At 37.6% G+C, this 16,346-nt stretch overlaps 1 protein-coding gene across 1 annotated transcript in view; it reads left to right on the top strand.

The window, feature by feature from the left end:
• The window catches only part of CAV1 (caveolin 1), a 36,559-nt gene extending 26,244 nt beyond the window's left edge, over positions 1-10,315 (top strand). The window contains exon 3 of the mRNA XM_068972596.1: positions 8,154-10,315. Coding sequence (XP_068828697.1) covers positions 8,154-8,495 — 342 coding nt within the window. The 3' untranslated portion in view covers positions 8,496-10,315. The remainder of the gene's footprint in view (positions 1-8,153) is intronic.
• The last annotated feature ends 6,031 nt before the right edge of the window (positions 10,316-16,346 follow it).

Raw genomic sequence — 16,346 nt, 5'->3', positions numbered from 1 at the left:
TAAAACATGATCATCAAAATAAAGGTGGTTTGTTTTAGAATTATATTAGTCATCTATAGCTGCATAACCAATGGCCTCAAAATTCAGTGGCTTAGTATAGCAAATATTTAAATCATCTAACAGTGTATTTGAAATCCAAATGTGACTTAGCTGAATGGTTCTGTACAGGGCCTTTCACAGGCTTTAATCCACGTGGCAGGGCTGGAGTTTGTCTCAAAGTCCAAATGGGGAAAGCCCCACTTCCAAGCTCACTCACATGGCCACTGGTAGGATTCAGTTCCTCCCAGGCTTCTGGTTTGAGGACTTAGTTCCTCAATGGCTATTGGCTAAAGTTCTGCCTCAGTTAACTTCCTCACACATCTCTCCAACTCAGCACCTTGCTTTCCGCAGAGCAAGCAAGCAAGAGAGCAAGAAAGGAAGGAAGATGATACCATGGTCTTTTGTAACCTGATCATGGAAGTGACTACTCCATCATTTTTGCCACATTTTATTATTTAGAAGCAAATCAACAAATCCAGCCCACTCTAAAGTGTGGGGAACGTTACACAAAGGCATAAACACCAAGAAGTAGAGGAGGAGAAATCACTGGGAGCCATCTCAGATGATGTCTATCACAGAACACATGAATTTGCTTTTTTTATTGTCAATTTATCATCCTACTTATGGTTTGCTAAAACTAAATGTAAATGTAAAACAAACTTTTCTGATACAGGTTAGGGAGTGTATTCTGGGGTAGAGTATAGTAGTACTGAAAAGATTCTGAAGTTACTAATTGAATTTAGGCTTCTAAATGAGGAGTTGTACACCTACAATGCTAACCAAAAGGGAAGAGTGTTAGTTACTATATCACTTCAGAATGCTTTCTGATATAGGTAACTAAAAATCTGAATAGCTGTGGCTTAAAAATAAAAGCATAAGGAGATGTCTAGAGGCAGATAGCTATTGAATTGTTTCAGTAGATTGGTAGCACAAAAGCAGCATCTTCCTCTATTCTCTTGGTCTTTTAATTATATATGTCAGCTCATGGTCAAAAGATGACTTCTCTACATTAAGGCGATACATCATTTTGTAAGTAGGAAGAAAAGGGCAAAGGGCCATACCAAATGCCTCTGTTTCTTTTCATAAGACAGATAAAGCTTTCCGGAAGTCTAGCCCAGCAGACTTCCACTTAATCTCGTTGGCTAGAACAGGGTCACATGTCTACTCTAAACTGACCACTTGACAAGGAGACTAAGATTACCATGGCAAGTCTAAACCATCTATAACTTATCTCTAAGATAAAAGAATTATTTCCACGACCTGAACAAATGAAGGTTCACTGGCAGAAAAGTGGGACTGTGGGTGTCAGGCAGACAACACACATCTTCTATAAACATCTTGTTTGTTATTATTTATGTGTTCCATATATCCAGTATAATCACAGTTTCATAATTTTATCACAATTTTCACAAAAATCTAAAATGATATTTTCTCATGGAAACAGAATAGACAAGCATCTTTGCTTATTAAATCCCAAATGTACTTAAAGTTTCCTTCTTGGAAATTCTTTATCCAGAAATAAAATGTCCAAATTTTGAGACAAAAAATATGAGCCCGTGTTTTTTAATCCTGTGTACACGGAAAACTCTTTTTTAATATTTCCATCACATACACTTAACAAAATGACTTACTGCACTAGCCAACAACTATTATTAAAACACAACGAGACAGATTGCTTTTCTTGATGTCTGCTGCTAGATTTTTGCTAACTTATGTTTCAAAAATTATAGCATCATAAGTCAATGTTGTACAAAAGTATTTAATGTCATTTATAATAATCTAATAACGTAAACTCTTGACTCCTTATAAAGCATCTATTAAGACATACAAATACTGAAGTTTATTTATGCCTTTGATTTTGAAGTCTGATTCTTGCCAGAAGGGCAACTTGTTCCATAGTTTACAGAACAGAAAATCAGCTCATGGAGGAGCAGCTCAACCTCATCTGAAGCATCCCCATTCTAAGAAACTAAATGGCACCTGCATGTCTTGGTTTTTGTGTTTGTCCAAAAGGAAACCTCTAATTCTTACTCTGCTCCAAATTTATGTGAGCAAATACAGTTCTATCTGAGGAACACCTGCTCTGAGACTTCCTCTAGAGGGGTAAGAAGGTCATGTCCCTGAGGAATGGGACTCCAGAGTGACAGTTTTGATGAGGGATAAATCAAACCAATGATTCATATGAACAATGAGCACACTAGAGATAATCAGAAAAAGGCACCACTTTTCATTCAATGATGTTCAAATTCACATTCAAGCCTAGTTGCCTTTTTCATTGGCTATGGAATGTAGCATCCAGATGATGAAGGGTGTGTGGTGATAGCAGACAGTATTGGAAAAGCCCAGGAAAGTTTCTAAGCCTGAATTCCAAGCCTGTGCCTGCCATTAAGTGGAAAAGTATTCTTGATTTGGTCATCTGACAGCTTTGTCCATCAATTTCTCTCTCTCAAATGGATCTCTTTTTCTTTAAGAATCCCTTCAGATTTAAGATTTATGAATTTGAATTTAAATTTAAAGATTTATGAATTTAAGAATCTATGAATCTGCTAACGCAACTATGCTTGGATGGAATAGTGAACTTCCTTTAAATGGAATGACTGATTACTAACAGAATTTTGTTGGGTTCAATCAATTATGAATGCTTCAAAATGTATAATGAATATATTTTTCAAAATATTCCCTCTGGTTTTCACCTATTCACTCTAAATAGGTATACAGAAATGTCTATATTCATGCTGAGAAAAGGACATTTCTCCTAACCTCACACAGTGATATATTTCAAGTCTATGTCTTAGAAGACAATGAGAGACTTACAGGAGACCTAGAGATAGGAATGGGGTAGGCAGAGAAGGGACATAAGGAGAAAGATGTACATTCATAGGGAAATAGTGTGGAGGGCAGGGGTGAATCTAGGCCTGGGAATCAGGAAATTAGAGTTCTAATTTCAGCTTTTCCACTGATTTACTTGGGACCTTGAGAAATCTGGTCCATTTAAATTGTGCCTCAGTTTCCTTATCTGCCAATTAGAGAGAGAGTTCTTGGCTAGGTGCCCAGGATTGTGAGAACATGATGTGCAGGGCCATGGAAATTCAGTCAGTACCAAAAAGGCAAAACATCCTAGTTACTAGATGTCCTAACTTAAAATAGAAACATTAACAAGAGTAATTTCTTTAATAATCAAAATGTGAATGTTTTAGGAAGCATATCATTCTGGGTGAAAATTAAGCAAACAGGTCTAATTAGAAGAGCTTATAGTCCCAGGGATACGAAAGCAAAAGGAAGTTAGACTTGAAGAAGGACAAGTTCCAGTTTTGCCCCTTATCATCCATGTGACCTTGGGTAATTTCTTAACCTCCAACAGTAGCCTCATTATGTAAAATGAGAATAATGGCACGTACCTCAGAGGTTGTGGTAAAGATGATTACAGATGGAAGTTAGTTCTTTTGAAGCGCTGATGAGGTTTGAATTTACATCCACCATGTACTTTGCAACTGACAGTTTCTCTTATTTCCATTGCCTATTTAAAAATGTAGTCACCCAGAACAAGTAATTTTTAATGATGTTTATTGAGTATTTACTATATTGCAATGCTCTATCCCCATGCCAAGCACTTTGCATAAATTTTCTCATGTCCTCCTCACAAATGCCTATCAATATTACTATTACTGTTGCAGAAATGGAAGTAGAGAGAAACTAAAGATTATTTCTGGCTTCACTGTGTTTCTTTAACCTGCCTTTTCACTTTTCAACTGCCTTTTCTCTCTTCAACTGACTTTACTTTTATTTTAAGCCACGTTACATTCTTAAGACTAAAGCAGCAACTAACTAAGGAATATATTTATATAACATGTTATTTTTGTCATGTTGCTTTCCACCCCTGGAGACTTGCTCTAAATTCACTTGGATATTTGAAGATAAATCATACTCACTGCAGTTTTGGAAAGCATTAAAAAAGTAGCCACTCAAATTTTCTAAGCAACTTAAAACTTAAGAATTTCCAAAATGTTCACTGAAAAAAGCATTTATATTTATGTTTAGAAAAATTAAATTATCAGTAAGAAATCTTACATATATGGCACATGTTTATAGATCTTCACTAAGGACCAATTGTGTATATATGTGTATGACCGCATCCTAACACTGTTCTCAGAGACTAGGCTGTGGGAATTCTTACAGTTACCAGAGGGTTAAACTCAATAATCTCTCTCTCTCATTTTTTTTTTCTTTTGGTCAATGTGCCTTTTAATTATGAAATACTAATTGCCTTAGAGAAAATTTGAAAAATATTTTTTAAGCAATGTGGTATTAAAGAATCAATATCTTTCCAATCAGATTGGAAATTCAAATCTACCTCTTATTTACCTGGACAATTTATTAAACTTCACATTTTTCTATTAAATGGCAATAATAAATTACAGAGTTGCTGTGAGTTAAATGAGAACAGCATTTGATCATGATAGCCAGTCAACAAATGTTAGTAACTACTATCCATTCCCTTGGAAAAGAATCTGTAGGCAAACATGCTTAAATTCTGTTCTGTAAAGAGATAGGAATCCTTGGTTCCTGTAAAGTCCTTACCAGCCTCCTTTGGCAATAGACTATTTTCTATAAAAGTGATGGCCCTCTTCTATTAAGTGCCCCCTTCAGGGCATTCATGGACCACCATTGCCCAACCTTTGATTCAGATTAAGAATACCTTGCTCTAGTGCATTCATTTTGACTTCACCAAATCCTCTTACAAAATAGGGTCATCTTTAAAAATAAAATTCTTTGGGGACCTTTCAAAGGAAAAGCACAGACCTTTATTTTTAACAGCTTTGGGAAAATCCAGTACCAGAGCAAAACCCTATAGTAAACAAGTATTTGCACAGAAACTTCATTGAAAGATTGATCTGACTTGCCACACATTTAGAACAATCTTTTAAAACACACAAATGTTTATTTCTGAGTCTAGATCTAAACAGGGAAAGAGAACAACAATAAATTTATTTAACTTCCTTTAGATAACTATGGACATAGCTTTTTTTAAGTGTTACATATTCTTAGGACATTGGACAACAGATCAAGAAACAGAATGTTTTAGAAAATAAATATTAACTATTGGTAAGAATCATGTATTTTTTCCAAAAGAAGTTTATTGTGTTTAACCAAAAGTGGCTCCTTGGCACTGAGAGGCTCCATGGAGTCACATAAACCCTCAGTCCTTAATCCTGAGTTTGCCTGGACTGCTGCTGCTGCTGCTAAGTCGTGTCAGTCATGTCCAACTCTGTGCGACCCCATAGACGGCAGCCCACCAGGCTTCCCCATCCCTGGGATTCTCCAGGCAAGAACACTAGAGTGGGTTGCCATTTCCTTCTCCAGTGCATGAAAGTGAAAAGTGAAAGTGAAGTCGCTCAGTCATGTCCGACTCTTCGCAACCCCATGGACTGCAGCCTTCCAGGCTCCTCCGTCCACAGGATTTTCCAGGCAAGAGTACTGGAGTGGGGTGCCATTGGATTGCTGCTGGCAGTCATCAATGTGTTTATATTTCAAACGACATAAGAGTCCTTCATATAGCTGCCACCACTCTGCAGTTAAACTGGCTCTGTCCTATACTTCTGGTGGTAATTTTTTTACCTCAGGCTTTAGTCTATATAATTCTTCCAGATGGATAAAAGCTCCTGAAAATTAATTCTGTGGGAAGAAATGCTATTGGGAAAGCGGCCAGGCTTGCATCCTGTCTCCACCTCTGCTGTGTTTGACTTTAGCAAGCCACCATTATGACTCCAAATCTATGTATCTTCTTTGGTAAAATGACAACCTACCTTCCCAGATTGGTTTGAAACCCTACATCACATGGAGACAATACATGTAGAAGCACTTAATAACAGTTAACTGCTACATGACTACAAACTAATTTGATTATTTTCTGCTGCTGCTACTGCTAAGTTGCTTCAGTCGTGTCCGACTGTGTGTGACCCCATAGACGGCAGCCCACCAGACTCCGCTGTCCTTGGCATTCTCCAGGCAAGAACACTGGAGTGGGTTGCCATTTCCTTCTCCAATGCATGAAAGTGAAAAGTGAAAGTGAAGTCACTGAGTCGTGTCCAACTCTCAGCGACTCCATGGACTGCAGCACACCAGGCTCCTCCGTCCATGGGATTTTCCAGGCAAGAGTAGTAGAGTGGGGTGCCATTGCCTTCTCCTGATTATTTTCTAGTGGCTACCAAAAGGGACTAGTACAGGTGTTGCGTCTACTGCTAAGTTGCCTAAGTGGTGTCTGACTCCTTGCAACCCTATGGACCATTGCCTGCCAGGCTCTTCTGTCTATGAGATTCTCCAGGCAAGAATATTGAAGTGGGTTGCCATGATTTCCTTCAGTGGATCTTCCTGACCCAGGGATTGAACCCACATCTCTTTATGTCTTCTACACTGGCAAATGGTTCTTTACCATTAGCACCACCTGGGAAGCCCCTAGAGAGAGCAGAGGTGACATTAACAGCAAGAAGAAAATTAGGAAGGCAGTTAAGAAAATGTTAAGATAGAACTGTTTTTGAGTTGAAGAAACAGTAAAGTTTTGAATAAAGACAAATTCAACCTGTACTGGGCCACACACATGGTGCTAGTGGTAAAGAATCTGCTTACCAATGCAGGAGATATAAGAGACTCAGATTCGATCCCTGGGTCAGGAAGATCCCCTGGAAGAGAGCATGGCTTTCATCCTTAAAGCTCAAGATTAAGCAGCAATCCAGACAAGCTCCAGTATTCTTGCCTGGAGAATCCCATGGACAGAAGAGCCTGGTGGGCTATGATCCATAGGGTTGCCAAGAGTCGGACTCAACTGAAGCAACTTGGCATGCATGCACAACTCTCTCTAGCAGGCAAACCTGAAGCTCAAAGTTCATCTTAGGCTTTTCTCTCTCCTTATCCTTGAAGTAACCAAGTCCTGGGGACTCTTCCTTTAACATCCCTGAAATTCATTCTTTTCTTTTTTCATGGTCACTATTACAGTTTTGGCCCTGCCATCTCTAACTTGGGATACTGCAAGAATCTTTCTGCCTTGAGTCTCTTTTCCTTTTCCCCCACCCTAGACACTGCTATCAAATTCATGCTGGTAAATAACTGAATTGGATTGTGCCTGCATTCCTCTGCTCCAACATCTTCAACAGACACCGCCCCCCCACCCCTCACCACCTCCATCACCACTGTATATAAAGTAAAACTGAGTCTGGCCTCAACCTTTCTTTTCAGCCATGGCCACACAGGTCTATCTGCCTGTGACACTCACTGCATCATCCTTCCTTGTCCTGGGGCCTTGATCACAGCGTTTTCCAGATCCCTTCTTCCTTCGTTTCCAAGTCATACCCCATTTTCCAATCCCTGCTCAAATCCCATCACACAATGAAGATTTCTTGAATCCTCAGAGCCCACAATGATCTAATTTCCTGAAGATATTCTACCAGCTGAGTGTTGGAGAGTTGATAATCAGTCATGAACTGCTTCCCAGGTGGGGCTAGTGGTAAAGACCCCACACCAATGCAGAAGATGTAAAATGTAGGTTCAATCCCTGGGTCAGGAAGATCCCCTGGAGGAGGTCATGGCAACCCACTCATCTTCTTGACTGGAGAAACCCATGGACAGAGGAGCCTGGTGGGCTACAGCCCATAGGGTTGAAAGAGTCGGATACAACTGAAGTGATTTAGCACATATGAACTAACTACCTCTTAACATTGTTTGTGTAGTTGTCTTGGAATGCAGTTAACTTAGGTCATGTTATTTACATTTTACTGAATGCCTAGTATACTTATCCATATTACTGGGCTTTACTTGAAGGCAAGAATTTTATCATATACCTTTAGTTTTTTCTAGAGCAGCAGTTCTCAACCTTTCACATAGCAAAGAAACACCCAGAGAACATGTTAGAAATCCACCTTGACACTACCCCTAGAGGTTTGGGTGGAGCCCAAATCTGCATTTCCCACAAATTCCGAGTGAGGCTGATGCCGCTGGGTGCCTTTAAGCATTTTACACAGAACCTGTACATAAAAGCTAATATATATTTATGCATACTCAGAAATGGGTTTTTTCTTTTTTCTTCTATTTCAAGCTCATGTTCTGTCACTTCTTCTTTTCAGATTGATTTTGAAGATGTGATTGCAGAACCAGAAGGAACACACAGTTTCGACGGCATCTGGAAGGCCAGCTTCACCACCTTCACTGTGACAAAGTACTGGTTTTACCGTTTGCTGTCTGCCCTCTTTGGCATCCCAATGGCACTCATCTGGGGCATTTACTTTGCCATTCTCTCTTTCCTGCACATCTGGGCAGTTGTACCATGCATTAAGAGTTTCCTGATTGAGATTCAGTGCATCAGCCGTGTCTATTCCATCTACGTCCACACCTTCTGTGACCCACTGTTTGAGGCTATTGGCAAAATATTCAGCAATATCCGCATCAACATGCAGAAAGAAATATAAATGACATTTCAAGGATAGAAGTATATATGATTCCTTTTCCCTTTTAATTTTCTCAGTGCCAATTTCAAGTTGCTAGTACAGCAACAACATATGAATGAATTTCCTGGTTCAGAACAAAGATATCAGTCTCTCAGTCTTCATAACTATTATTTTTCTCCTCTGAGCTATTGGGTTGTCTGTGTTGGGGGTTGTCTGAACTTTTAAAATCCATTTAAAATATTTTTCTTTCATTTGGATCATTGTTCTATTGGCTGGGATATGAACCTATTGTTAAAAGATAACTTCAGAGAAATACAAAGAACTGAGGAGGAAAAAAAGAACTAACAACCTCAACTGCCTGTTCTAAAATGTTGATCATTTTATGGTAAGGGAAGTATTCAAGTATTCCAGGCTATTGTCACTGAGTGTACAGATATGTGGGCAGTTTTAAGCAAACTCTTCCCTCTGAAGTGTTTAGTGAATTGCTGCCATTCACTGTAATGATTCAATGGGATCTAGTGATCTTCATCAAGTTAGAAAACATAATCTGCACATGATCTATTGCCTTACTTTCTTGAAATTTTAACCTGTGATAAATACTTCTATGCCTGGATATTTGTTACATACATGATGACACCTAAGTGCCTTCCTGTTCCCCAGGTTTTCCTTTTAAAATAGGGTCCACCTCATCAACTTTCATTAGGTCAGCAGCCTTCCTGAAGACCAAAATTAGAAAATTCCATTACCTAATTCTTCACACTTATTTTTGACTCCAAGATATGGGATCAGATGAAGTTCATGTCTGTACTTGATCACACAACATCTTTATCCATATTGAGTATGGTCCACATCAGCCCCATTAAATGAATTAAGGTGAATAAATGGGGCCAAGCCCTCTGGGCTGGCAGAAGTGGAAGCCAACTTTCCCTGCCTCTCACTAGCTGAATGAGGTCAGCATGTCTATTCAGCTTCGTTTATTTTCAAGAATAATCACGCTTTCCTGACTCCAAACTAATCCATCACCGGGGTGGTTTAGTGGCTGAACATTGTGTTCCCTTTTCAGCTGATCAGTGGGCCTCCGGGGAAGGGCTCATAAAATGGAGGCCATTGTGTGAGACTGTCAGAGTTGTTGCAAATGTGACCCCTTCAAATTAAAGCACTTGCAACTGTCTGTTATGCTGTGACACATGGCCCCTCCCTCTGCCACGAGCTTTGGACTTTAGCCAAGCATCACTTTGCTCAGAGAGAAGATGGGGGAGGAGGCAGTAATAAAATATGGAGGTAATTTTGCTGGAATAAATTCAAATTCTTCTGAATTCAAACTGAGGAATTTTACCTGTAAACCTGAGTCATACAGAAAGCTGCCTGGTACATCCAAAAGCTTTTTATTCCTCCTGCTCATAGTAAGATTCTTCCCTGGGGGACTTTATCTTTAACCTTCAGTTATGCTTTTATTTCCATACACCTGTTGGAATTCTGCTTGGTTTCTTTTTTTGCCTCTTCCAGTTTTCCTGGCACTTTACTCGCCAACCTGTTACCGATTTAGGTTTTTTGCATTAAAACAGACACTGGCATGGACATAGTTTTACTTTTAAACTGTGTACATAACTGAAAATGTACTATACTGAATAATTTTTAAGTGCAAAGATTTTTTTATCTTTATATGAGGAAAATCACTTGGGAAATTGTTTCGTGATTCAATCTGTAAACTGTGTATCCCAAGACATGTCTGTTCTATATAGATGCTTAGTCCCTTGTGCAAATCAAGTGCTGGTCCAAAAGACTGCTGAAATTTTTATATGCTTACTGATATTTTACACTTTTTTTATCTTGCATGTCCTGTAATAAGTCTACACAATAAAAATGTTTAACAATTAAATAGTCAGATTTATTATTTTTCCCCAAAACAGGCCTGCATGTATTGATTTCTGTAGTGTGGTGTGTGTGTGTGTAAAGTGCATGTACATAGAGTCTGTACATATTTGTAGTATGTTTTGAGGGGTGGTGGTCTTCCACTTTTCAGCTATTAAAAAGTCACTTAGTTGGGATGTTTCTTCTAAGGTCATCACCATTCATGAGTTACTTCAGATAAAAGCTATAATTAATAAATATTTGTTTAGCAGTTTAATCAATATTTTGTTACTTGTCACCTAATTTGAGCCACTAACAACTTTATGTGATTAGTAACTTTCTCCATTGGTATTTGACACCTTCAGGGAGCAGTTATGCTCTGACTCTCTGCCATTTCTTAACTGGAATTTTTTAAGATGTGCATTTCAGAAGTAATTTATTTTGGCCTTGGCTAAGTTTACATTAACATATTCTGTATTAGTCAGGGTTCTCCAGAGAAGCCAATATATATACACACATACATATATATACACACACACATATATATATATATATGAAATATACCCATGTGAATATATAAGGAAAGTACAGGGAAAGAGAGGAGTAAGAAATTGGTCCACACCAAGTTAAGGAGGCTAAAAAGTCTCAAGGTCTGCAGGTGAGTCAACAAGCTACAGGAAAACTGATGGGATAGTTCCAGTCCAAAAGCTGGCAGGTTGAAACCCATGAAAAGCCTATGTTTCAGTTTGAGTTCAACGGCAGGACAAATCCAGTGTTCCAGTTCAAAGGAAGTCAGGCAGGAGCAATTCTGTCCTACTCAGAAAAAGATCAGCTTTTTGGTTCTGTTTGGTCCTTCAACTGATTGGCTGAGGCCCACCCATGTTAGAGAGGGCAATCTGCTTTACTCAGTCTACCAGTTTAAATGTTAATCCCATCCAAGAATTATCCTCATGAAAACATCAAGAATAAAGTTTGACCAAATATCTGGACACTCCAGTCAATTTGACACATAAAATTAACCATTACAACTTGCAAATAAAATTTTGCAAAGGAATCTTCTAACTTCTTTGCCCTGAAACTCCTTTCATGTGGTTTACAGAGTCCCTCTTGCTTGGTTCTCAAGCATGCACTGAAGCTCATTATTTGGTAATGCAGCCGGGTATTTGTGTTTATCCAGCAAATCCATTTCTAGTATGCAGTGTGAAGACCTGCTTTTGACCATTGCAAGATGTCATGTCTTGGCCAAAGTTATTCCACCAGTTCAAGCAAAATCAATGAAGTGACTTTAAAGAAAAGCTTTTGCACAACAAAGGAACCATCGACAAAATAAAAAGACAGCCAACTGAAGGGAAGAAAATATTTGTAAATGATATGACTGATAAGAAGTTAATATTCAAAATATACAACTGAACATCAAAAAATAACTCAATTGAAAAATACATAGAAGATTTGAATAAATATTTTTCTGAAGAGGAAATGCAGATGGCCAACAGACATATGAAGATGCTCGACATCACTAATCATTAGGGAAATGCAAATCAAAACCATAATGAGATATCACCTCCTAGCTGTCAGAATGGCTATTATCAAAATGTACACAAATAACAAATGTTGGAGAAGATATGGAGAAAAGGGAACCCGCCTTTACTGTTGGTGGGAAATTGGTACAACCACTGTGGAAAGTAGTATGGGGGTTTCACAAAAAATTAAAAAGAGAACTATCATATGATCCAGCAATTCCACTATTGGGTAAACATCCAAGAAAAACAAAAACACTAACTTGGAAAGATACACACATCCCAGTGTTCATAGCAACATTATTTACAATTGCCGAGATGTGAAAGCTACCTAAATGTCCATCAACAGAAAAAAATGGATAAAGGAAAAAAGAAGACATATACATACACACAATGAAAGCCATACTGATCTATACACCTTGTTATGTTTAAAACAGATAGCCAACAATTCCCTGTATATCACAGGGAATTATGCTCAATATTCTTTAAAAATCTAAATGGGAAAAAGATTTGAAAAAGAACAGATACTGGTATATGTATAACTGTGCTTCCCTGGTGGCTCAGACAGTAAAGAATCTGCCTGGCATGCAAAAGACCCAAGTTTGACCCCTGGATTGGGAAGATTCCCCTGGAGAAGGGAATGGTTACCCACTCCATTATTCATGCCTGGAGATTTCTACGGACTGGAGAACCCGGCTGGCTACAGTCCATGGGGTCCCAAAGAGTTGTACATGACTGAGTGACTAACACACACACACATGTGTATAACTGAATCACTTTGCTGTACACTTGAAACTAATAAAACATTGTTAATCAACTATACTCCCATATAAAATAAAATTTCTTTAAATAAATTAATTTACTGCTGTGTCTGAAAAAAAAAGAGAGAATGAAATAATTCCATTTGCAGAAACACAGGTGGACCTAGAGAATATCATACTAAGTGAGCTAAGTCAGACAGAGAAAGACAAATATCATATGATATCACTTATATATCATGGGCAATTTTTTCTTTAGGATGGTTTCCCTTTTATCATTAATTCATTGGATTCTGTCAGTTCCATCTTCACTATTATCTTGCTTTTGAACCCTTGCTTCGTTTTCACTGTCACTACCTCAGTGTAAGCAACCATTATTTAAATCCTGAACTATCCTAGCTAGTTTTTCTGTTTTTACTCTTGCCCCCTAATCTAACTCATTTGGTCATTTTATGATACAGAAATACAACTGTCATACACACACACATACATACACACAGCTTAAAAACCTCCAGTAGCTTACTGTATTCAGTGTAAAGTCTAAGACCCACAAAGTCTTACATGACCTAGACCCTAATTATATCTTCTATCTTAGCTCATACCACCACCTCCTCTTACTATCTGTGCTCTAGATACACTGATCTTCCATTCCCAAGGGCTAGGGAAGTCCTATCTGGTCACAGGACTTTGCACAGATGTTCACTCTGACTGGAATGCTCTTACACCTTCCTCTCTACTTTGCTACCTGCTCATCCTTTAAGTCTCAGCCTCAATATTACTGCTCAGAGTGGTCTTCCATATCTGAAGCAAGTCCTCCTGTCTTAGTCACTATCTTAGCCTCTTGCCTATTTTCTTCACTGCATGTGGCATATTAAGAAATTATTTTGTCTGTTTACAATATTTTGTCTTTATCTTCCTTAGGATATAAACTCCATGAAGCAGAGATTTTATCATAATAGACATTTAATTAGTATTTTTTAAATGAATGGATTGATGGATGGATGGGTAGAAAGGGTGGTCTATAGAAAGGGAGACTATGAAGGCATGAAGTGCCATGTTTCTGCTTTACCATTAATAGTGTCTTAAAGATGGTCTTCTAATCCATTCTGAAGTAAAGTACAGCATTATCAAAACATACTTGCCATTTGTTTTTATTCATCAACTTCATTTTTTTTCTCCATGATTTTCTTCCATTGAAACTTTCTCTATTGTACCATTTGAACACTTTGATATGTCAAAACATGTTTCCCAAATGAAAATTCTAATGAGGACTACCATGGATATTTGATATACATTTTTTTCTTACTTGAATAATGGAAAACACATGTTGATACAGTTATTAAGAAAAAAGATGATTTGCCAGCAGCTGTTGACTTCATCAATTCCACTATGTGATGAGTCACTCAAACTTCCATAGAGCTAGAAAGTTACATGCAAGAAAGAGGATTTCTTATTGTGATCAGAGAGGAGTGGGAAGAGTTAGACATGGGGAAAGTAAACAAAATCAACAAAAATGAAGGATTTGATGCTATAAAAAAGTAATTAGGGGACATATGTATACCTATGACTGAGTGATGATATTTGGCAGAAAACAGAAAAATTCTGTAAAGCTATTATCCTTCAATTAAAAAATAAATTTTAAAAGAAAATTAAGTACTTTTTAAAAAAATTTTTATTTTTACTTTATTTTACTTTACAATACTGTATTGGTTTTGCCATACATTGACATAAATCCACCACGGGTGTACATGCGTTCCCAAACATGAACCCCCCTCCCACCTCCCTCCCCATTACATCTCTCTGGGTGAAAATTAAGTAATTTATATGTCAAAAGGAAAAAACCATAATCTACCCAGTACTTTAACAGAACAACTGAAAACATGTGGAAACTAGCATAAAAGGTAGGAAGAGTACCTTCAGCAGGAAGAAGGTAGCCATTTAAAAAGGCACCTGCTGCCAGTCTGAGCCACTCTATGAATGGGCAGCAAAGAAGTCTACTCCTCTACTTCATTTGTATTATTATCATGCCAAATATTAACAAAATAATAACTGTCCCAGGTATCAGTCAAAGTCCTTGAGAGGATATTTCTTAAACTCTTTATCACATTACACAACCTCTTGGAAAAGGAAAGATTTAGTTACCTGTCTAACTCTAAAATAAATTTCTATCAACTGCATAACACAAGTCAGCACTCTGTGAAATGCACAACACAATATTCATACTGATGGATATAATTTGGCTTGAGACTGACTTTGCATTTTCACTGTGATTTTGTCCTTTTGCTCATTGCCTTTCCTTTATTGAGCATATACCACACATGATGGAGAAAGAAATGGCAACCCACTCCAGTATTTGGTCTGGAAAACTCGATGGACAGAGGAGCCTGGTGGGCTGCAGTTCATGGGGTCACAAAGAGTCAGACATCACTGAGTGATTAAACCATTACCACACACAAAACAGTATGCTAAGCATTTTATAAATATTCCTAACAACATCCCTATGGCTTATGTGACCTTCTTTAGGTCAAGGGGTTGCCACTGCTGTTTTTGAAATCAGAAAACAGAAGCTCAGATGGATTAAATAGTTAAATGCTCAAGGTTACCCAAACACTTTAACACCCATAACTATTAGTCCCAAAGCTTTTCTTTATAGAGAAACTCACTATGATCTTGGGAGAAAATGCTAAAGTGGAGCAGCATTTGGCAGTATTAAAATAGCATTTTGTGTTCTCGAAGGTTAAAAAAAGACAGTAAATGGTTAAAAGCCATGCAGATAATATACTCTGTAATCCAAGTATCTGTTCACACAGTTATTTATTTTATTCCTTCAGCAGGAAGCAACTCTTTGGTGTAGTAGGGAATAGAAAAATAAGTAAGACAAAGATGGGTAGGACAAAGGCCTTTGTCTTCAAGGAAGCTCAGTGAAGCACCAAATGAAGTCATCTCTAAGATACAACAGAATTGATATTTTGCTATTTTTCTCCAAGAAAATAAGCTTTTTGTAAAATAAAAGTTACTGACAATAAATTTTATGGTTCAATACAATGGCCTTAAAACTGTAGAACACAGAACTATAGAATCCAGAAGTACTGATAGCTTTCCTAAGAGAACAAGTTTGGGTTAGAAGCAGAGACAAGAGGAACAGTATCAAACACTTTCTCTCAAACAAACAGGTTCCATTTTAATTTTTTTCTCATTAATTTTCAGCATAATATTTTGCTTGATTAAACAGTCCCATCACTGAGAAAATTTGAAAACCTCTGCCTTGGTGAAATAAATACATCTTTTATACCAACTTAGATCTTATGAAAGACTGGTGCTTGCTTTTGTGATTTATTACTCAAATATGTCCTAACCATATTCTTTGAAAATCCAGGCTCAACTGAAAAGACAAACCTCAGACAAGATCTATCAAAACCATGAATAAATATATAATAGCCTTGTAAAATCTCATACTCCAGATCTAACAGAAATGAATAATAATTTGAGAATTTGAGTGGGATGAGTAGGAAAAAACTGGGAGTGTCATTTATATTCCTGAGGAGGAAACACATTTAATAGTGAGATTATTAGGACAAATATCTGAGATGATGTCAAATATTGCTCAAGCAACTTATTAAAAAAATCAGCCTTCAGTATCTACACTGAGTTAGAACAACTTCTTTAGTCCTTGTTTTTTCACCATCAACCTTAAATAATAATGAATGTGAATAATAAGCCATACCGTAGCAGAAAAAACCTTTAAC

Source organism: Capricornis sumatraensis, chromosome 5 (genome assembly GCF_032405125.1).
Source record: "Capricornis sumatraensis isolate serow.1 chromosome 5, serow.2, whole genome shotgun sequence".
Classification (NCBI taxonomy): Eukaryota; Metazoa; Chordata; class Mammalia; order Artiodactyla; family Bovidae; genus Capricornis; species Capricornis sumatraensis.
The sequence above is the reverse complement of the archived record's forward strand: the minus strand, read 5'-3'. Positions and strand labels throughout refer to the sequence as shown.